The following is a 23,861-nucleotide window of genomic DNA, read 5'->3' on the forward strand; positions in this document are numbered from 1 at the left end:
TCTTGGAGATCCTGGGCCACAGAGAGGTTAGGCTGGCCTCAACCAGAGCCAGGGCTTTTTCGGCTGTGGCCCCGATCTGGTGGAACGCTCTGTCCCAAGAGACTAGGGCCCTGTGGGACTTGACATCTTTCCGCAGGGCCTGCAAGACAGAGCTGTTCCGCCAGGCCTTTGGCCAGGGCACAGTCTGACCCCATCCTTTGGTAATCCTCACAGAACTCTAGCCCATGGTTGCCATTAATTTGATTTTGAACTGATTTTAAAATGAATTGATTTTAGAATGCTGTGTTACTTTTATTGTTGTTAGCCGCTCTGAGCCTGGCTTCGGCTGGGAAGGGCGGGATATAAATAAAATTTTATTATTTATTATTATAGCAGGGGGAAATTGGGTAGAGATTGTTTTCTTCCCCCTCCCTCTCTCATAAGACTAGAACTCATGGGCATCCCAGGAGGCTGAATGCTGGAAGATTCGGGGCAGGCAAAAAGAAAGTCATTCTCTGTGCAGAGTTAAACCCTGGAACTCCCTCCTGCAGGAGGCGTCGATGGATGGCCACCAGCTTGGAAGGAGAGTCCTGTCCCAACAGAAGCCAGCGGGGGAAGAGAAACTGGACTGAAGGCACCAGTGAGCCACAAAAAGGTCAGACCATTTTGGAAGGAGTTGGCCGTTGGGAGCCCACAGCTCCCCTGCCAGAGGAAGGCTGGGTTACAGGTGTAAATAAGACCTTGTCATCACCAAACAGGTGTGCTCAGAAGGTCTGCCCTGGTTGCTGATTAGCCGCAGGGCAAAGCTCAAGGTGGCGCTATCACTATACCTCGGGTTACAGACACTTCAGGTTGCATTTTTTCAGGTTAAAGGTAAAGGTAAAGGGACCCCTGACTGTTAGGTCCAGTTGTGGCCGACTCTGGGGTTACTGATAATTACTTACTGATAATTTTGCTACCTTCTTTGTAAATAGCTCTGAGGGGGTTCTTTTTACATCAAGCGGCATATAGAAAGCAGCCTATTCCAGAGGGCTGCTTTCTACAGCATTAAGACTGGGGGGGGGGGTGTCAGGTGATTGAGAGAAGCGGCAAAGGAAAATACGTGGCGAGGGTGGAAACATCCACAGGGGGCATATTCCATCTGGCAGATTCCACCTGGCTGGAGAGACTGGCAGTTGTCGGCTGCGACAACCCAGCAGCCTGGGCTCCCACCAAAAGCCATTTGCTGGTAAAGCCCCCCACTGGGAGATCCTGCTTTCACCAAGGGCTCACCCCCATTCCCACCAGTCCCACTGTTTTCCTGCTCTTTGCTGCTGATTGGAGCAAACGTCTACCTGGTTTTGCTGTTTGCTCCAATTCAGCAGTAAAGAGCAGGTTTTCCTGGGGAAAACAGCAGGACAAATTGAAAAGCTGTTTGCAGCTGTGCCCAGAAAGAATGGAGCAAGAGGAAAAACCTCTCGTTGTTGTTGCTGTTGATTTTCTATACTACTTTATATTTTTAATGGGGAGGGATCTCAAAGCACATTACAACCTACATTAAAACATTAAAAAAAAAGAAATCCAGAATAAAACATTACTGAAGAAAGTTAAAGACAAAGTATATACCTTTAAAGACAATTAGCATTCATTCAAACATAATTAACAGGAAACTAGAATATTATCCTAAACATTAAAAAAAAACTAAATAGGAGGTCAACTGCAGAATGCAAAGTTAACAAAATGCTCCCTGCCAGCCCATCAAATGATTGATCTGTCAGTTGAGGAGGGGGCAATTTGCACCCTCGTCTGTTTGCAGCTTACAGCAGCAGAACGACTGGTAGTACTAGGGAAGCCCCCCTCCCCCAAAATCTGGAAACCCCTTACGGTGCCCACGGTGCTCAATCGGAGCAAGATGCTCTCCTGGCAGCAGGAGGGGGGGGGTCACTCAGAGCAGGCCTGGTTTGGGCTAGAAGCATCTACTGAAACAGCACAAGATAAGAATCTTTATTTACTGATTTTCTCCCGCAACAGATGGCATGTGGGGGGGGGAGGGAGAATGCTGCCAGGTGGGCATCTGCCTTACTCAGGATGGTGCAAAGTTTTGCAGCTCAGCAAAGACTCCTGCAGGGAAGAAGCTGGAAAGTCCCCAGAGCAGACAGAAGCTGCTGCAGCCCGGCAGTCTCCAACCTGCCGCCCTCTGGGGATTTGGAGTTCAGCTCCCGCCAGCCCCCCAGCCAGCACAGGCAGCGGCACAGTCGCCCTCGTCCGAATGTCAGAGCATCGAAATGCACTTGTGGGCAAAGCACACAGGAAAACAGGAATCTGCCTGGTACTGAACCTGTCTGACTATATACTGCCTGCACTGGCTGGCAGCAGCAGTTCTCCGGGGTTTCAGACAAGGAGATGCTGCTGCCACTGGGGAATGAAGCTGGGGCCTTCTGCATGCAAGGCTGGTGTCCTGTCGCTAAGTTTCCCAAGACCACATTTGCACTGTGCTGGGCTTGGCAGTGGGATAGAGAGGACGGGGCGGGGGGGGGGGGATGCCAAGATAGGCCAAATGAGGCAGGATTTGAACTCAAGTCAGAACCTGCTCTTTCAGCAGAGACTTCAAGAAGCCCAGTGCAAAGCCTCACAGGCAGCAAGAACATACATGACCATCATGTTTGAATTCTACGTCTGACCTGGCAAGAACTCCCCTGGAAAGGCTGATTTATGGAGCAACTGGTCTGGGAAAATTAATGTGCAGGCACTTAAGACTGTATTTCATGGGAACTGCCGAAATGGCGCCTGCCGCCCGAATAGGACTTTTGGATCGGCGTGAAAATCCACACAGGAATATAACAATGTTTGCTTCAACTCGCTTGTGGAAACAACTCAGAGGTTATTAAGAAGAAAAACGATAACAACAAGAAGATTGGAAGATGGGACTTGTGATCATCAAAGCAGCAGAAATATGAGATGATTGGACCCTTACTGAGCTCAAAGCATGGGTAGCCCCAACAAATTTTAAAAAAAAAATCGACAAAATATTTGGATTTTATTATATGTATTGGTATAATTTGGATTAATTAATGTGACATGATTGGATTGTTAAATGGAAAACTTAATAAAAATTATTTAAAAAAAAATAAAGAACATACATGACCAGCCCTGTGAAAGCTCCACAGACACGCTTTGAGGAAAAACACTCTCCTGCATATTTCTCTATCCCGTAATAGCGCATCTTGTGCCACTGCTTTAAAGTCTGGTTGTGTCAATCACCCATGTTAACAGCAGGACTATAGAGGTGGCACTATGCCCAGAAACCTGCTTGGCCCCCAAACTTTTCCGGGCCACCCTGCCCCTCTTGGTTCCATAAACTCACCCCCAAAGACCCCTGCTCTATAAAAAGCATTTTTCAGAACAGCAGTTTGCCCAACCCACTAAAGGAAGGCAGCAGTACAGAAAAATTCAAAGCGGTAACAGCACACTTCTATTCAAAATCCAATTAAAACTATGTGGCTTAATTAATTCAACAAAACTGATGAGCTTGATCTAGTGGTACAGTGGTACCTCGGGTTACAGATGCTTCAGGTTACATAAGCTTCAGGTTACAGACTCCGCTAACCCAGAAATAGTACCTCAGGTTAAGAACTTTGCTTCACCTTTGTTCTTCAGGGTGAGAACAGTAATTATGCAGCGGCAGCTGGAGGCCCCATTAGCTAAAGTGGTGCTTCAGGTTAAGAACATTTTCAGGTTAAGAACGGACCTCCGGAGCGAATTAAGTACTTAACCCAAGGTACCACTGTATATGCGTTTTGTTAAATAAAAGGGTAGGGACCCAACAGAAAGAACTTTCTGACGGAGAGAGCCATTTGATAGGTGAACAGCCCAATCCCCAGTCAGACAAAGTGGCCTTGCCCAGAGAGTCAGCTGTGGCTGGGCAGGACTCGAACCCATGGCTTCAGGTTACAAGATTCCGACTAAACATCAGGAAGAGCTTTGGGACAGGAAGAGCTGCTCAGCGGTGAAAGAAATTCCTTCGGAAAGTGGTGGACTCTCCTTGCTTGGAGGTTTGAAAGCAGAGACTGGGTGGTCACCTGTCAGGGATGCTGGAGCTGAGATTCCTTCATTGCTGGGGACTGGACTAGATGACAAGATGGGTGACACCCGGCTTGAGAGCAGTACATGTGAAAAGGATCTAGGAGTCTTGGTTGACCACAAACTGGACATGAGCCAACAGTGTGACGCGGCAGCTAAAAAAGCCAATGCAATTCTGGGCTGCATCAATAGGAGTATAGCATCTAGATCAAGGGAAGTAATAGTGCCACTGTATTCTGCTCTGGTCAGACCTCACCTGGAGTACTGTGTCCAGTTCTGGGCACCACAGTTCAAGAAGGACACTGACAAACTGGAACATGTCCAGAGGAGGGCAACCAAAATGGTCAAAGGCCTGGAAACGATGCCTTATGAGGAACGGCTAAGGGAGCTGGGCATGTTTAGCCTGGAGAAGAGGAGGTTAAGGGGTGATATGATAGCCATGTTCAAATATAGAAAAGGATGTCACATAGAGGAGGGAGAAAGGTTGTTTTCTGCTGCTCCAGAGAAGCGGACACGGAGCAATGGATCCAAACTACAAGAAAGAAGATTCCACCTAAACATTAGGAAGAACTTCCTGACAGTAAGAGCTGTTTGACAGTGGAATTTGCTGCCAAGGAGTGTGGTGGAGTCTCCTACTTTGGAGGTCTTTAAGCAGAGGCTTGACAACCTTATGTCAGGAGTGCTCTGATGGTGTTTCCTGCTTGGCAGGGGGTTGGACTCGATGGCCCTTGTGGTCTCTTCCAACTCTATGATTCTATGATTCTATTCTATGATTCTATTCTATGACCCTTGGGGAACCCCCCAACAAGTCTAGGGTTCTAAGACCTGTATGGAAAGCTGCTCATTTCAACACAGAACTTGGATTTGCACGTTACTATTCTTCTTATTCCGAAGCCCAACATAGAAAATTCTGACCCCCCCCCAAAAAAACCACCCCTCCCTGCTTTCTTCAGGCCCTGGCAAAGCAGTTAAAGCTCAAGTACAGTAGTACCTTGGTTTACGAACTTAATCCGTTCCGTAAATCCGTTCTTAAACCAAAGCGTTCTTAAACCAAGGCATGCTTTCTCATAGCGGTGACGGACTCAATTTACAAATGGAACACACTCAACATGTTCTGCTTCCAAGGCAAAGTTCACAAACCAGAACACCTACTTCCGGGTTTGCAGCGTTCTTAATCCAAGTTATTCATAAATGAACGTGTTCTTAAACCAAGGTACCACTGTAGTTGTTTTCCAGGCAAAGCACAATACAGTGGTACCTCGGGTTAAGTACTTAATTTGTTCCTGAGGTCCATACTTAACCTGAAACTGTTCTTAACCTGAACCTTAGCTAATGGGGCCTCCTGCTGCCGCACCGCCGGAGCACAATTTCTGTTCTCATCCTGAAGCAAAGTTCTTAACCTGAAGCACTATTTCTGGGTTAGCGGAGTCTGTAATCTGAAGCGTATGTAATCTGAAGCATATGTAACCTGAAGCGTATGTAACCTGAGGCACCGCTATACTAGTTTTTATTCTCCCTGCCCACTTACCCCTCACTGCTCAAATAAAACTTAGCCTCCGTTGCTACATATCCTCTCTCAAGAATCCTTGGGCGCAACTGCTATGCGCTTTCCCTGAAACTCGTTATGAGAGAGGGAGAAAGCGAGAGAGAGGAAGTCCCCCTTCTCCTAAGCAGCAGCAGCAGAACATGAATCCAGCAAATCTGCTTTCCTCCCTCTCTAATCCGCCTCCCGTTTGTGTGTGTGGCACAGAGCAGACGGCAGAAGGCTTGCCGGCTGCAAGGAAGGAAGGAAAACCAATAAGCCCCAGGAAAAACTGAGCAGGAACAGTAATATTAGGCAGCAGAGCAGCTGACCTTCAAATATTACTGTTTCATCTCTCGTTTGTTTGTTTGTTTGTTTGTTTCGAAAAATTTATCCACCGCTTGACTGTAGAAAAAAACAAACCCTCAAAGTGGTTTATAAAAAAGTAAACTCAAGAGGAATGCACAATGCTTTGAAACATACAAAAAGTTAAAAGACTAAAACAGACTGAACTTCACATCAGCATTTCTACGCATCTGGGTTTTGTGTCTGCTTGGTATCAACAGGCAGGGAGTTCCAGAGTGTAGTTGCTGCCACACTAAACAACAGAGTTCTCGCCAATGCGGAACGGGCATTGCGTGGCACCTGCAGGTCATCGTTTCAATAATTAATCTGCAATTTATGAAGCATGTCTGTATCCTTCTGCTATGCTGAAGAAGAATTCTACAAAACGGTGGGTATATCCGGAATCACTGTCCACTACGTCTGTTTGTGGACCACTTTGGCAGCATTGGACATCATAAAACAAAGCTTTATGGCTTGTTTTCACCAGATAAGAATCTGACCCATTGCTTCTTTCAGAGACTTGCATAGTCTACAAAGACTTTCAGAGACTTATGTTTATTTGGTTCTATGTTTTCGAGAGAATCCATCCAGAGTGCACATTTTGTGACTTTCAGAGATTTATAAGATTTCTGTTTATTTGGTTTTGCAGAGAGTGCATATTTCATATTATTCAATGTTCCGTATAGATTATATAAAGAGTTTATATTGATAGCGCATTGTTGTACTTGGTCATCGTGTTGCCTTGGATATTACTGGTAATTGTTTACAACACAGGGGTTTAATTGTTTGATTACGCAGTGCCAGTTCCGCCAACCGAAGCTGCCGAGTGGGCACACATGGGGTTGAGATGACGGGGAAAAGACGGGTGCAAGAGGCAGCTCTGCTCAGCTGCTACACCATGTTTATTCCCTTCCCAGTGCAGCCCATTGCAAAGGCAACCCGGGAGGAAGGGAAAGAGAAAGAATCAAATGCTTACACTGCACACGAACAGCTCCCCTACATTATTATTATTAATTATTATTATTAATGTAGCCACCTTCATCCAACTCTCACGAGCAGTGGACCAGGGGAACTGGCACTAGGGCATTGTGGGGTGATGTTTAAGGAGGGTCACAGAGCACCGAGGCAGGATTGGCCCGGCAGAGGGGCCAGGAGACGTCTGCCTCCGCTGCAAGAGGAATGTGCCCTCAGCTAACTTTTTCAATCACTGCCTTTCAACATTGTTTTATAGATTATAAATCAGGCATCCCTGAACTCGGCCCTCCAGATGTTTTGGGACTACAACACCCAGGATCCCTAGCTAACAGGACCAGTGGTCAGGAATGATGGGAATTGTACTCCCAAAACATCTGGAGGGCCAAGTTTGCCTATGCCTGTTGATGATCTGTTAATCATATAACTTAGGTTGTAACTGTGATGCTCAGCTTTTTACTTTTTTGTTGTGGGTTTGTTTACTGTGCTTTACAGATCATTAAGTGTCTTGCTGGTGTTTTGTTAATTATATAATACGGCTTGAGCTGTACCTGTTACACTGGTGTAACATTGGAAAATGTTGATCACTTCTCCTACCTGGGCAGTTATCTTTCCACAAGGGCCAACATTGATGCAGAAATCCAGCATCGCCTGAGCTCTGTGAGTGCAGCTTTCTCCCAATTGAAGTGCAGAGTGTTTGAGGACTGGGACATTCAAAGGGGAAGCCCAAATGCTTGTTTACAAAGCTATTGTACTACTAACTTTACTGTCTGCTTGTGAAATGTGGACCACTTATAAATGCCATCTCCAACTCCTCGAAAAATTCCATCAACAGTGTCTCCAAAAACTTTTTACACATCACTTGAGAAGACAGGCGAACGAATACCAGTGTCCTGGAAGAAGCAAAGATCACCAGTATTGAAGCAAAGTTTCTTCAACTTCGTTGGACTGGTCATGTTGTGCGGATGCCTGATGATCGTCTTCCAAAGCAACTACTCTTTTATGATTTTAGAAATGGAAAGCGTAATGCTGGTGGTCAACAAAAGAGGTTGAAAGACTCTCTCAAGGCAAATCTTTTAAAATGTAGTATAAACACCGACAATTGGGAAACACTGGCCTGCGAGCGCTCCAGTTGGAGAACAGCCTTTGCCAAAGGTGTCATGGGGTTTGAAGACACTTGAACTCAGGACACAAGGGAGAAACATGCTAAGAGGAAGGCACGCTTGGCAAACCCTCACCGGGATCAACTCCCACCCAGAAACCAACGTCCCCATTGTGGAAGGACGTGTGGATCCAGAATTGGCCTCCACAGTCACTTACGGACTCATTGTTAAGACCGTGCTGATGGAAGACAATCTTATTCGGCTACGAGGGATCGCCAAAGAAGACCTGTGACACTGTTACACTATTGCCAATTGTTGTTCTAAGAAGCTTCGGGATTCGTTTGAAAGGAAAGCAGCACAGAAATGCAATAAATCTCTCTCTCTCAAAGACCTAAAATCCTTTATAAAACTAAAAACGAAACAAAAAATGGTTGAGGCAAGAGGGGGAGGGGGAGGAGCTGCCAGGACTCGGCCCCTGAAGTGATGCTCTGATGCTGCCACCTCCCGCTGCTCTAATGGGGCTTTCACCAGGCAAATAAATCTTTAATTAAATAACACCGCAAAGAGGGCACAATGGCTCTTCTCTGCGGTGGGCGAAGGAACTGGCCCACAGAAGCCCTAATGTGCCACCCCCGCCTCTTTCTCTGGGAAAAGAAAAGGGCGCTGTGACTTGGGGGAGGTCACATTCCCAAAATACCACAGCAGGGCAGCAGAGGGAGGGGGGAGCCAGGAAGGAGATTTGCAGAGAGAGAAGGGAAGCCAGTGCGGCTGCCTGAGGTCTCAAGTTAAGAGGAAGAAGCAGCCACAGGGACACCCCCCCCCCTCTGAGGTTATCCTTCCCAGAGGCCGTTTCCTAAGAAGAGCCATTTCATCATCAGAGGCAGATGACAGGGGAGGAAGAACGCAACCCCCACCCTAACAAAAATTCACTTGAGAGGGTATCACAAAGGGTATCTCCAAAGCGCCAAACCACCTGAGCCAGGGAGAAAGGAGGAGATCCGCCCACAAGCAGCAAACCTCTTAGGAAAAGTGGTTTCCCAGCCCCCTTGCCCAGAAAGAGACTTTGATCCCAAGTGGCGCTGTGGGTTAAACCACAGAGCCTAGGGCTTGCTGATCAGAAGGTCGGCGGTTCGAATCCCCGTGATGGGGTGAGCTCCCGTTGCTCGGTCCCTGCTCCTGCCCACCTAGCAGTTTGAAAGCATGTCAAAGTGCAAGTAGATAAATAGGTCCCACTCTGGCGAGAAGATAAACGGCGTTTCCGTGCGCTACTCTGGTTCGCCAGAAGCGGCTTAGTCATGCTGGCCACATGACCCAGAAGCTGTACGCCGGCTCCCTTGGCTAGTAAAGCGAGATGAGCGCCGCAACCCCAGAGTCGGCCACGACTGGACCTAATGGTCAGGGGTCCCTTTACCTTTACAGAAGCCAAAGAGCAAGGCTTCAGCTTCATCAGCTCAATCTGGACCCTTGATGCCAAGGAGAGCTGCGGTTTGATCCAGAGTGTTCCAGTGGGTGATAATGAGAGGAAGGGGGGGGGGACAATTTCACAGACGCAATCTACATCTACAGTGGGGACAGCAGATATGTGGGTCTGCATCAGCCCAGATCTGCCTCAGTCACACAAAAAGGAGAGGGAAGGGACAGAGATGTAATGGACAAAACCCTCCATGCACACATTATCCTCGCTCCCAGTTGTAGGTGCCGGGTTGTGGGGAAAAGTCATAGAAATGGAGGGCTGGATGGGACCCCGAGGGAGCAGGCAGCAGCTGCAAGCATGGCTGGGTGAGAATTGTTGGCTTCTTTAGTTACCTCCTACTGTTTGAGGTTGTGCCTCCAAGATCTCACTTTTAAGACACTCCCATCCATCGCAGACGCCCTTCTCTTTGGGCATTTCCATCTGGAACTGCCTCAGTCTTGGTGGAACATGTGGGTTAAAACCTATGGAACTCACTCCCACTGGAGGCAGGGGACTTAGAAAGGCAACGAGACGAAACCATGGAGGAGGAGGGGGCTCTTGTAGGCTGCGAGGTATAAATAAAAATTTATTATTATTATCAGTGGAGCAGAGAAAACAAGGCTGATAATAGACATGAGGACATGAGACAAGAGTCCCTGGCAGAGTTGGAAGGGACCCCAAGGCTCATCTAGTTATGGATCCCCACAAGAAATCCTGTGAGGAGGAGTTCACCACTCACAGAGCTGCAATTCTCATCCCCCTTCACAAACCGCAGTCCTTTTGTTCTTAAAGCCAGGGTGGAGGGCAACTTTCCGCCCTGTATGCTCACAAAATCTGAGCAGCGATCGACCAGGCACAACTTCCACTTCTGAGCCACGGCCCTCCTGGATGTCCAGCCATGGTCCTTCCTGGGGGTGCTTCTCCATCATCTCTGGAGCAGAGACAGGAGCCAGACAGTCGACCCGCAGAGCCCAGGCCCTCCTAGGGAGCTGTCATCGCTCCCCTTCTGGATCAGCGGCGCCTGCTCCCGTCTCAGCCTGGCACGCCTGGTCTTTCCCCCTGCCAAACCGAGAAAGAGTCGCTGAGCTGAGTTGGCCGCCTTTCCTTCCATATGTGAGAGAGAACAAAATCCTGAATGGAAATGCAGGTCGTGTTTACTCTGCGACTGCAGCTCAGTTACAGAAAAGGCCTGCTCCACTCCCAGCCCCCTCCTCCCCGCCTGCTCCAGCCACCCCCAAACTGCCAACCCAGAGGCCCTTGAACTCAAGTGTCTCCAGGGCTTAATCTGTTCGCCACTTTGTCAGAGATTAGAGTGCTGTTGGGAAGGACGGAACAGGACACAGCTGGAAGACCCAGCCTGGCAGACCAGACAGAACCACACACCAAGGGGGTCTGCCTGCCCCCCTGGACTAAAACAAAACCTCCTAAAAACAAGAGAAGCTCCCCAAACCCTGATATTGGGGTGTACTCTCTGGCCACACCATGCCACATCTGCAAATTCCAGACTCTTCTGGAACTATGCAGGTCTGGGGTGGAGGAGAGATTGGATTAGCAACATTCCTGTGCCAGACAGAGAAGGTAAAACCCTCAGGAGAGCCTGCTAGTCCACTATCCTAGTCTCACAGTGGCCAAGCAGATGCCTCAATGGGAAACCATTGTGCAGGATCCGAGCTCAAGAGTCCTCTCCCCTCCTGTGGCTTCCAGCAACTCGTACTCTGAAGCACTATTCTGCCAGTTCTGGGCGCCACAATTTAAGAAGGATGTTGACAAGCTGGAAGATGTGCAGAGGAGGGCAAAGCAAGGTGATCAAGGGTCTGGAAACTAAACCTTACGAGGAGCACTTGAAGGAGGCGGGTATGTTTAGCCTGGAGAAGACACAATTGAGAGGAGATATGAGAGCCATCATCAAATATCTCAAGAGCTGTCACATGGAAGAGGGAGCAAGCTTGTTTTCTCCTGCTCCAGATGGTAGGACTCAAACTCATGGCTTCAACTTACAAGAAAGGAGATTCCGACTAAACATCAGGAAGAACTTTCTAACAGCAAGAGCAGTTCAAGAGTGGAGCGGGCTTCCTTAGAAGGTGGCAGACTCTCCTTCCTTGAAGACTTTTAAGAAGAGGTTAGTTGGCCATCTGTCTTGGATGCTTCCGCTGAGAGTCCAGCATTGCAGGGGGTTGGACTAGATGACCCTCAGGGTCCCTTCCAATTGCACAGCTCTATAATTTTATGAAGGACTGCTGCCTCCGACTGGAGGCCGAGCGCAGCCATCATGTCTAGTAGTCCTCTGTAGGCCCTCTTCCATGAATGTCAACGTCAAAGTGGCAAAGCAACTCCAGTCTCTGAAATGGCCATTGTTGGTGAGGAGACCCTCACCTTGACAAACCTTTGATCTAAAGAGCCAGTACACGCCTTGCTCACCCTGAGACTGAAGAGCGTTCACTATGGAGAAAGACACTTCTGTGAGGGGTTCTTCAGCAGTTTGCAGAGTTTCAGACAACGCAGAGAGCTGCAAAACCTCTGTATCACAGCTTAAAGGCGGGAATCTGGCACATCAGATTATGCAGGGGTTCTTAATCTGGAGCTTATAAGGTTCTGAATCATATTAGAAAATAATAATTTACCATGGTTTCCTTGAATTCCTCTCCACCCACCCCAGTCCACACCACTGGCCTATGCTCAATTTTCCTGCATGTGCGGTAACCTTATCTGACTAGAACGTTGTGTCACCTTGCACCAAGGCATCGCTGCACCCTGACATTGTGTCATGGCATACGCAAACTAGCATTGCACTTTGAATAATCATTTACGTGTTTCCAGATGCGCCACGGCTGAACTGGCTACTAAGCTTCTACCGAACAAAGTACACCAAAACTGCCGCCCTACCCAAATAAAAAGCAACTAACACTGAACCCAGTGCTGCAAATTCCAACCTTAGTTCCCAGTTAGGTGGCCACCATAAGTGGGTTTTACATGAAGAAGAGTTGTCTGTGCCTCAACTTACCCATCCATAGAACGGGAAGAAATGGGGCTTTAACCGAAGACCCATGAGCAGCACCTTCAGGCCCACGTTTAAGAAAAAGTCAGCTCTGTGCAAGAGATTCCTGGCCTCCAGTCGGGGGGGGGGGGGAGATAAATCCCCGTCAATCAGCCAGACACTGCCACATGGATAGACAAGGCTAGCGAGCAAAGAACGTTTGCTAACTGCCAAGGACAGCCTTGTACTGTCTCAGCACACTTCCAACAAAAGCCCCGGGGAGACAAACAGGGACTGTACCCCAGGCTCCTTTGGAGAAGAGAAAAATCACAGCATTCTCCCTCCCAATCCCTGTGGGCAAGGACAGACACACACACAAAAACACTTTAAAAAGCCAGGATTGTTTAAGCGCAGAACAGGGAAAATATTTAAGTTGCTGAGAACCAAAATGTGCCTTTCTGGAACCCAGGCAAGGTGGCCCCGGAGATTTCTCCAGGGCCAGCACCTCCCCAGTGGACCTGGGTCCAAAGGAAGAAGGAGTGAGGGAGAGAATTCTGCTGGAGGCATAGGATGAATCCATGCAAGGGTCCCATAAACCTCCTCTGGTCTCTCTTAGACGCCCTCAGAAGGCGGTGGACTCTTCCCTGCATTGGAGGCTTCAAAGAAGAGACCACCTGTCAGGGATTCTTTCGCTGTGACGCCTGCCTTGCAGGGGGTTGAGCTAGATGTCCTTCAGGGGTCCCTCCCAACTCTGCAACTTATTATTTTCTCAGAGGGCCACTCCACACATTCAAGCGCATTGCAACACCACACAATAATAATTATAATAATAATATTTTTTGATTTATACCCTGCCCCTCTGGCTGAGTTTCCCCAGCCACTCTGGGCGGCTCTCAATCGAGTGTTAAAAACAATACAGCATTAAATATTAAAAACTTCCCTAAACAGGGCTGCCTTCAGATGTCTTTTAAAAATAGGATAGCTGCTTATTTCCTTGACATCTGACAGGAGGGCATCCCAGAGGGCAGGCGCCACCACCAAGAAGGCCCTCTGCCTGGTTCTCTGTAACCTCACTTCTCTCAGTGAGGGAACCGCCAGAAGGCCCTCGGCGCTGGACCTCAGTGTCCGGGCTGAACGATGGGGGGTGGAGACGCTCCTCCAGGTCTACTGGGCCTTTGAGGCCATTTAGGGTTTTAAAGGTCAGCACCAACACTTTGAATTGTGCTCGGAAACGTACTGGGAGCCAATGCAGATCTCTCAGGACCGGTGTTATGTGGTCCCGACGGCCAGTTCCAGTCACCAGTCTAGCTGCCGCATTCTGGATTAATTGCAGTTTCCGAGTCACCTTCAAAGGTAGCCCCACGTAGAGCGCATGGCAGTAGTCCAAGCGGGAGCTAACCAGAGCATGCGCCACTCTAGCGAGACAGTCTATAGGCAGGCAGGGTCTCATCCAGCACACCAGACGGAGCTGGTGGACAGCTGCCCTGGACACAGAATTGACCTGTGCCTCCATGGACAGCCGTGAGTCCAGAATGACTCTCAGGCTGCACACCTGGTCCTTCAGGGGCACAGTTGCCCCATTCAGGACCAAGGAGTCCCCCACACCCGCCCGCCTCCTGTTCCCCCAAAACAGTACTTCTGTCTTGTCAGGATTCAACCTCAATCTGTTAGCTGCCATCCATCCTCCAACTGCTTCCAGACACTCACACAGGACCTTCACCACCTTCACTGGTTCTGATTTAAAGGAGAGGTAGAGCTGAAATGCACACCTCCTTTTGAGAAGCACCAGAAGTGTGACCCTACCTGCAAGAGCTCACATGCGCCGCTTGCCATGCGATGAGCACGGGGGGGGGCTCAATGCACAAGGCGTAGATCCACAGAACTGCACTGCAGCATCCTAAGGGACCCCAGGGGTCATCCAGCCCAACCCCCGGGCATGCAGGAATCATGGCGAAAGATGCGGCAATTGCTCAGTTTCTAGTCTACTTGCTCAAGCGCTGCATAATCCACAGGGAAACCTGTGGCAACAGGGGCTGCGCCGCCCCCCAGCAAAACTTCGATTTATTGTCTGGCTGGCACATAGCTCCCTCCTGCCACCTTTGCCTGCTGGAAAGAGCACATGACCCAGCAGTGCGCCAGGCTGAGCTGCGCAGCTCCATTCATCAGGGGGCAGCAGCGACGGTCCAAAGAAGTACCAGGCCATCTGTCTCTGGGTGCCAGACCCCCCCAGGACACCCCCCATGGCTCGGGTCCCTGTCACACTGATGGAGATTAGAGTGACACCCAGAAGCCACACGTCGCAAAGGATTAAAATCACGACTTAGCCAGCAGACAGGCCAGACAAGCGACAGAGTCTGCCGTAACAATCGAGGTACGAGACCAAAGGCTTGTTGACACACGGCGAGATTCAGAAGCGTTTGTCTTGCTGCTGGCAAGGTGTTTTCCTCACCATGGTGCATGCGGGAACTCCATCGTGCACGCAAGTGACCAGCCGTCCATGTTTCCACAATCCCTTACTCAGAGGCAAAGCACATCGGAATCCCCGGGTCTCTGCTGTGCGCTAGAGACCCTTTCGACTCATTTCAGGCTTGTGGGGAAGTTTTCGGATTTTGCAGAGTAACCTAAACACGCACCGCAAATCATAGGTGGAGCCCGTACCTGAATTGCCCCCTTCCTCCCTGTGCACCAGTGTGGCATTGGGGATGGGGGCCTGGGAGAGACCAGGGTACCGTATATCTAAAGAGCTGTGAGCTCCTCGCAGGCTCCTCTTATGTGCTTAGGTAAAGGGACCCCTGACCATTAGGTCCAGTCGTGGCCGACTCTGGGGTTGCGGCGCTCATCTCACTTTACTGGCTGAGGGAGCCGGCGTACAGCTTCCAGGTCATGTGGCCAGCATGACTAAGCCGCTTCTGGCGAACCAAAGCAGCGCACGGAAACGCCGTTTACCTCCCCGCCGGAGCGGTACCTATTTATCTACTTGCACTTTGACGTCCTTTCGAACTACTAGGAGGCAGGAGCAGGGACCGAGCAACGGGAGCTCACTCCATCGCAGGGATTCGAACTGCCGACCTTCTGATCGGCAAGTCCTAGGCTCTGTGGTTTAACCCACAGCGCCACCCGCGTCCCAAATGTGCTTATGTGCTTACAAACATTTAAATAAATAAAACTAAGAACTGATGAGCAGCTGCAGAAGTGACAGCAATCAGGATGAGGGGGAACAAATGCTTCATTGATTTTATTTTAATTATTTCATAAAAGTTATACCCTGCTTGACTGGAGAGAGAGAGCGTCCTTGATATGGTTTGCTCACTCTCAGCCAGCTATCGAGCAATAAGCCCCACTACAAGCAGCACAAACACTCTTATCTGCAGCCGGATGTTCCACAGGTCAGAAAACTGTTGCAGCGCAAAGCTCATCGCAACCCGCTAGCCAGCACCTCTGTGGAGCGGAGTTTCTGGTCCCCAATACAGAACGAAGAACAATATCGCTACTGGACCACCTGACACTTACTCCTTTTAAAGAGGACTCTGGATCAGACACAAAGGGTGAGCATTTGATCCGGGAAGGATTTCCCGGTGAAAATCCTAACTTTGGAACTATGGGAAGCAGCCAGATAGTTTCTCCCCCATCGCCACTGTTTGGCAATCCACATGCTCTCTAAGAAAACCAGAAGAGCGCTGCTGGATCAGGCCAATCCAGCTGGACCAACCCAGCATCCTGCTCCCACAGGTGCTTATTATGGGAAACCTGCAAGCGGGACCCAAACTTTGCCCTCCTGCGGGTGGCACTCAGGAAAAGCCTTGTTGCCTCCAACAGAACAGAGCCAAGGCCACTGGCAGCCTTCTCTTCCACGAATAACAGCCTTGTCTTCCATGGCATAACAAGAACCACCTGCTGGATCCGACCCACGGCCCGTCTCCCAGGGGCCACCCAGGTGCCCCCGATGGGAAACAAGCAAGCAGAATTCAAGCACAAGAGCAACTCTCCTTTCCTGAGATTTCTAGCAACTGGTACTTGGGAGCGCTTCTGCCTCCAATTGCGAAGGCAGAGCAGAGAAACCATGGCGGGGGGTGGGGGGGCGGAGAGAGATTATCTGCGATAAGATAACACAATAACTAGGTCACTTCCATAAGCTCTTTCCTCCAGGCTCACCCAGCCGCCGCCACCTCTGACGAGAGCCCCCGCAAAGCGCACACCCCACTGTACCACCAACCAGAAAGGGAGACACCTTTGGGGTCGCTGATGAAAGGAGAGGCCAGTGGGGGGGGGATTCCCAAGAGACATAAGGAACCCTCCTGGGAATCCCTTGGGAGTCTCTCCGAAATCTCCTTTGGGCACCGGGGGCCCAGGACACGGCTTCGGTTACTCATCTTACAAGGCTGCTTCTAATAACTCTTACCCTTCCTTGTGGAACTTTCCCTGCCTTTTCTGGGCTCCAGCATTTAGAGAGAGAGGAGGAGGAAGCCGGTGATGAGAAAGATGCACAGCTGGATTGCAAAAAGGAAGTGCTTCAAGTTCATTAACACTCTGCCTACTGTACGGAAGGGCTCTTCCTTTCTAGTGTGAGCTCATGCAGAATCCTGTCAGGCTTTTCCGCAGGGCGGGGTGGGGGTGGGGAGGAGAGGGAGAGAGAGAGAGAGAACCACTATGAACGGTATCCTAGTTACCATTTGTAGATATATAATTATGTGCCATTGCCAAGCACATGCCTAGACCTTTTTTTCTAAAGGCATGATTTGGGGAATATTAGATTTCAAGTGGGAAGGGCAGCCATCGGAGAGCTCCTGTTTAGGGGGCCGGCTGGCCAGGCATCCTAAGAACATCAGAAGAGTCTGCCGGCAGGATCAGGCCAGAGGGGGCCCATCTAGGCCAGGACCCCTGGTCTCACAGCCAGCAGGCAGGACCTGAGCACAACAACACTCAGTTTCCAGCAACCAGCATTCAGAAGAATTGCTGTTCTCTCACTCCCTTCTGTTTCCCTCGTGCTTCTCTCCCCCTCCCAAACAGAAGCTCAGCGTTCTGCAGCCACTGAGCATGCTCAGTTCAGGTGGGTCCTTTGGGGGAGGGGGTTGCTTCCTTAGGGTTTTACTTTCGAAGGGGTTCCTATTTGTACTGCTGCAATCCTAGGGGTTCCTCTGAGCCAGCCAATTTAGTTGCCCCAATAAGGTTCTAATCCTGCGGGCACTCGCCAGCTAAGTTCTCTATCAAGCGGGTCTTCCTTTAAAGAAGAGAGTTGCTAACATAGGCTTCTCCAGGAACCTTTGGCGGTTTCCTCCTGGAGCAAGTCTAGCCAGGACAAGAAGAGTCATGTAAAGATTACGGGGAACACGCCCAGCCTTTGCAAACAGCGAAGGTGCGGCAGAAACATCCAGCCCGTCTACTGTTGCTAGAGAATTTGTGCCCCCGCAGGGCACGTTCTTAGCTACTGAATGACAGGCAAGTTCACCTGAGCAGGGTTGGAAGGTCTATTTGCTGCAACTGCCACAGGAAATGACCTTTAGCCGTGCAGAGACAGCTGCATCTTAAAACTGCTTCCAGTCCTTTCATTTCTATCTGTCCACCTCCTCAAAGACCCAATGGAAACATTTTAACTTGTTGGCTCAAACCCATCAGCCAGGAAGACAGATGGATGTCCCTTGGTAAGAAGCTGCGCCATCTCGGTGCCACTACTGAGAAGGCCCCGCCTTGCATAGCTTCCTACCACCCTTCAGATATTTCAGGCTTTAAGTAACAGCCCTTTGAACCAGTCCCGAAACTGGAGCCAAGTTGATCCGATATCAGAGTGGTAATGCTTCGCGTGCTGAGCACATCTCTTGCAGTTGAATTCTGGACCACATGCCTGTCCCAAAAGCATTTCCAAAGGCAGTCCTGTTGCAGGAGGCAGGTTATGCAGATATTGCATGAGTGGCAAAGGGCCGATCCTGCACCAGGAGAACTGGTGCAGTGAGAGAAGGAGCCTCAGGCCCCTCAGCCATCTGGGCGTCTAGGGAGCAGCAGCATACCCAGAGGCACCCCCAAACCTGAGATGCCTTGAAGGGGCGTGAGACCCTGCCCTAAACTGCTCTCAGGCCTCTTGCTTCTCACATGCTGGCAAACAAGCGATGAAGCTCGTGGACCTTAGAGCCAGATGGTCTCTCCTCGGCGGTTCGAATCCCCATGACGGGGTGAGCTCCCGTTGCTCTGTCCCTGCTCCTGCCAACCTAGCAGTTCAAAAGCACGCCAAAGTGCAAGTAGATAAATAGGTCCCGCTCCGGCGGGAAGGTAAACGGCGTTTCCGTGCGCTGCTCTGGTTTGCCAGAAGTGGCTTAGCCATGCTGGCCACATGACTGGAAGCTGTACGCCGGCTCCCTCGACCAATAAAGCGAGATGAGCGCCGCAACCCCAGAGTTGGTCACGACTGGGCCTAATGGTCAGGGGTCCCTTTACCTTTAACTGCTTGGCACCTGTAACTTGTAGCCTAGCAAGGCCAGAAAGACAGGAAGCATTGCTAAAAGATGTTGGGAAGTCCGAAAGAGGGAGGGAGGGAAGTCAAGGCTCTTGTTGGAGCAATGCTTTATGTTACAGATCTGTGTAATGAAATGTAATTAAATATGGAAAACTCAATAAAAATTATTATTAAAAAATAACATAAAGGCAGGAAGCAGCAAACAAGCGTCCTGTGAGCACCTTAGCAACAGGATCATCACCAAGAGATCACTAATCCTATCAAGTCTTCACAAAGGCCCCATAGCAGACCACACTAGGCTTCCCTGGGACTGCAAAGCTCGTGGCTGTTCTGGGGCTCTGGGGCTCAAAAGGCTGGGTCCAGGGGCTACACTAAACTACAGTTCAGTGTGACGTGCCTGAGCCTCAGACTCTCCCCCTGTCCATTTTAGCCTGTGCCCACCGACCCCCACCCACGACACTCCTCCGACACTCCGGCACAGCCACAAGGTGACCAGAAGCTTAGCTCCACTCTCAGGAACATTTCTGGAGGAGAAAGGTGGTTAGTCTCATTTACTGGCTGAAAATAAAGACTGGCCCAACCCTGGTCATTTTGTTTGAAAGGGAAGACCACCCCCTCAAAAAAAAAAAGTTAAACCTTGCATGTTTCCCAAAGTTGCTGAATATATCCTTCCACGTTTGCAGAGTGAGAAATGGATGTTTGCGGGAGGAACGGAGCCTCACTGTGACCTTTGTTCCTTTGAATAACCTGAAGTTTGTGTAGTTTGGACGCGATGCTAGAGGGCAGTTAATGAAGAACAGGGACGGAAAGGAAAGCTTCCAACCTCCTCCTGATGGCCAGGCCAGAGGAGGGGGAAGGGGGCACCTGCTGAACCTGCAGCTGCATCATGGAACCACAGCTGAGAGCTAGGACCAAACGCCGCCAGCATTGAGGCCTGTGCAATGCAACAGCCACCTCAGGCCAGAGGAGCAGGGCTTAGTTACCCGGCTTTGCAAAGCCCTCTTCAAAAGCAAAACCAAAGAAGTGGTCCTTTGCTCCAGCCAGGATTACATCTTACAGTTTCACGCAGCGCTAACAGGGAGAGGAGGGCGATCCCAGGGGACTCGCCTTGACTCCCTGCTCGGCCTGCAACACGCTCCAGCAGTGATTTATGTCCATTCCAATACATTTCAGACTTCATAATTACGAGAGGAGGTGGGGCTCTCCCCCTCCCCCTTCCTCCCTTCCCCACACAATCCCGCCAGCTGAGCTGGGTGGAAAGCACCCATGGCCTGAAGGCTCCCCGTTTGCCCAGGATGGGAGCGCTGTTCTTGCGCACCGGCGGGCGTGAGGCGCCCCCCCCTCTCCCTCTCTGCCCTTTGTCTCAGCTGACGAGCTGGGGGCGGGGGGGGGAGCCACAGCCCTGGCCTCGCTGCCGAGGTGAACGGGGCGGGTTCTCGGAAATAATCAGCGCCGGGAAAGTGGGGCTGCCGTGGGAGGGGGGCTGCTTTCCCCGCTCGCTCCTGCTTCCTCTCCCGTGGCAAAGAGGGACCCCCGGCTCCGTCCCCCGGCCTGCCTTCCTCCGCAGCTGGAAAAGGAGCCGGGAGGCGCACGAGGCTTTGCCCAACAGTGTCTCTCCCCCCCCCCCGGGCATTTCTGCCAAGCTACCCACGGCTTTGGGAGGGAGGGAGGGAGGAGGACTGGTGAGCAGGGTGGCATCCTGGCTTCTGGGAGCATGCTCTCTTGGAAACGTGGGGGGCGTAATTCCGATTCAGGGGCTGCAGGCAAGAGCCGCCAGTGCGACAGGTGCCAGACTCCCTGCAAGCCCCCAGGCCTAGCTTCATACGGAGGGGGGCAGGATCACGCCCAGAACTCCCCCCCCCCAAGTCGGGGTCTTTGCCCTTTTCCTCTCCCCCCACCCTATTTCCCTTAACCCGAAACGGGGCTCCAGCACCGAAGGACCCTCGCCACCTCCCCGACGCTCCCAGGCGAAGAAGGGCAGCCCGGCGCCCCCGAAGCCGCGCCCGTCTGGGGGCTCGGCCGCCCCTCCGCCCGCGGGAGCCTCCGGAGCAACTGGTCCCGGCAGCCTCGCCCCCCGCCGCCTCCGGCTTCTCGCTTCTCCTCCTTACCCAGCATGGAGAAGATGAAGTCCTTGGCGGTGTGGATCTCGAGCGCGCGCTGGTCGTCGTACTCGCGCTGGTCGTGGCGCGTGAACTCCTGGATGAGCCGGTTGAGCTCCTCGACGCGGGCGCCCGAGCGGAAGTCCAGCTCCGGGAAGGCGGCGGCCGCGGCCGCGGCGGAGGACAGCGACGAGCCGCCCGACGACGCCGAGGAGGGAGCCCGGCCCGGGCCAGGCGCGGCGCCCGAGCCAGCCTTGGCGGCCAGCGGCGGAGCGGCCATCTTCGCGCCGGCCAGGACGAGCAGCAGACGCAGCGCACCCAGCAGCCGCGCCCGCCGCCCGGACCGCCAGCCGGACCCCAGGCGCCGCGCAACCGGGAGCAGACGCCGCCGCCGCCGCCGCCAGCGCCCAGGCAGCAGCAGCAGCAGCCAGGCAGGCGGGCCGGGCCTGGCGCTCGCCGGCTGCCCGCCCCGCGGCGGCTCCTCCTTCTTCTCCTTCTCCTCCTCCTCCTCCGCCCCGGATCCCGGCGCCCGGGAGCGCGCGAGCGAGCGCGGCTGCAGCGCCGCCGGGACGCCCGACCGGGAATCCCAGCAACGGCGCTCCCAGTGGCCGCGCTGCCAAGGCTGCTTTGCGCGCTCCCGGGCCCGGCCCAGCCTCGCCGCCGCCCACACCGCGCGCGGCAACGCCGGCAGCTCCAACCGGCGCCGCCCCGCGCGCCCGGGCAGCCTCGGCACAGGCGGCCGGCGGCCGAGCCACGCAGAGCGCTTCGGTGCCGCGCGCCCGAGCGCACCCGGGAAGCTTCGCTGCGGGGCAGGACCCCTCGCCACCGCCACCGCCGGGGGGAGAGAGGTTGTCAGGAGCTTTGGGGGCGGCGCAGGATCCGTTCCGCCGCAGAAGAAGCCTGGAGGCCGGGGCGCACGGAGGGGCTGGCCAGGTTGGACCTCGCCAAAGGCGCAGCCCGAGGGGGGCGCAAAACTCGCGCTCCCCGGCTCTGGCGAGGGCGCAAGGGAGTCCAGGCGCGCCTCTGCCTTGAGGAAGAGGCTTCTGCTCAGCTGGCTCAGGGTCTCTGTTGACCCCGGAGGCAGCTGCCACGCCGGTGGGCCTGTTTCGGTTCGCGCCGACTTTGATTTGCTTCTCATCGCGGCTGGGTGCACTTTAAGGCCAAAGGGACACACTCTGGCCTGTAGCTCTGAAATGAACATGATTTATTCCGAGGCAACAGTTTGGCCACCAACCAAGCCTGCCACTAGCCGCTGCAAAAATGTTCCTTTGGTGCTGGATTTTACACATCTTTTCCCATTAGGTCCCATACACATCTGCTTCATCAACGAAATTAATTGATATGTTTTGTTTTGTTTTATTGGCAGAAAAATCTGAAAAACTACACAGAACTCTTTGGCCTGGTCAAGTGTGGATAGCAGTGTTCTGTGTAGCTGACACCCTCCTCCTCTTCCAAAGCAACTACTCTATTCCGAACTTAAAAATGGAAAGTGTAATGCTGGTGGTCAACAAAAGAGGTTTAAAGATTGTCTCAAGGCAAATCTTTAAAAATGTAGTATAAACACCAGCAATTGGGAAACACCGGCCGGCGAGCGCTCCAGTTGGAGAACAGCCTTGACCAAAGGTGTCCTGGGCTTTGAAGACACTCGAACTCAGAACGCAAGGGAGAAAGGTGGTAAGAGGAAGGTAGAATTGGCAAACCCTCACCGTGATCAACTCCTGCCCGGGAACCAATGTCCCCACTGTGGAAAGACGTGTGGATCCAGAATTGGCCTCCACAGTCACTTATGGACTCTTTGTTAAAACAGTGTTTATGGAAGACAATCTTTAAATCATAATGGCCTGTGGACTGTCCTTCTGAAAATTGGCTGCCCAGATAAATTTGTGAACATCCTTTGCCTCCTTCATGATAATATGACAGCAACAATCACAGATAACAATGGCTCTCAAAGTGAACCATTCACAGTGGGATCAAGTGTTGAACAGGGTTGTGTTATTGCCCCAACTCTATTCATTATTTTCATTGCCATGATCCTACACTTTGTCAAAGGGAAACTCCCCACCAGAGTAGAAATCATATGGAAAGCTCTTCAATCTGAGCAGGCCGAAAGCAAAGAGTAAGGTTACTGTAACTTCTGCCATAGAGCTTCAGTATGCTGATGACAACGTAGTGTGCGCACGCTCAGAGGATGACTTCCAAACCACCCTAAATATCTTAACAGAAGCTTGGCCTATCGCTCAGCATCCAAAAAACCAAAGTGCTGCACCAACAAGTACAAAATAACCCCTCTGCAGTGCTCAGAAGTAAACCGCATGGGGCTCAGTGGGACTTCCTCCCAGTAACTTTGGGAGTGTTTGACAGTGGAATGGACTCCCTTCCTTGGAGGACATTGGCTGGGGATTCTTCAGCCCTGATTCCTGCATTGCAGGGGGTCAGACTAGATGAGCCCTGGGGGTCCCTTCCAACACTACAAGTCTATAATTCTAAGTGTGCGTATGATTCCAGCCTTTACGAGAGCTCTCTTTGAAGGGCAAGGGGGCAGCCAGAATTTGTCAGAATACATAGGTGGGCAGAACCCGTGTCATCCAAACAAGTGGAGTTGCATAAGGCTCAAGTTTGGAAGAATGAAGAAGTACCAACGAAAGAACAATGGCAAGAAAAATTATTCAGAATTCTACAGATAAACTACATGAAAAGGACAACAGAGACTTTTAAAAAAGAATGGGAACCTTTTACAATTTACCTACAGAAACAACAAAAAGAAATGGACTCATTGGCGGGTTTTGAATAATCATTCACAACTTTATTCAAGTAAAATATGAAGGAAGACAATGTCGTAACATCTAAAGTATATTAATATGCAGAAGACCACAATCAATGTAGCAAACCAGAAAGGGAAGATGAGGGAAG

At 51.4% G+C, this 23,861-nt stretch overlaps 1 protein-coding gene across 1 annotated transcript in view; it reads right to left on the reverse strand.

Moving 5' to 3' along the window:
* Window positions 1–21,463, reverse strand: part of MB21D2 (Mab-21 domain containing 2) — a 58,569-nt gene extending 37,106 nt beyond the window's left edge. The window contains exon 1 of the mRNA XM_083504269.1: window positions 20,961–21,463. Coding sequence (XP_083360395.1) covers window positions 20,961–21,231 — 271 coding nt within the window. The 5' untranslated portion in view covers window positions 21,232–21,463. The remainder of the gene's footprint in view (window positions 1–20,960) is intronic.
* Between the last annotated feature and the right edge of the window lie 2,398 nt (window positions 21,464–23,861).

The sequence above is a fragment of the Podarcis liolepis genome (genome assembly GCF_965112155.1).
Source record: "Podarcis liolepis genome assembly, chromosome: 5".
NCBI lineage: Eukaryota > Metazoa > Chordata > Lepidosauria > Squamata > Lacertidae > Podarcis > Podarcis liolepis.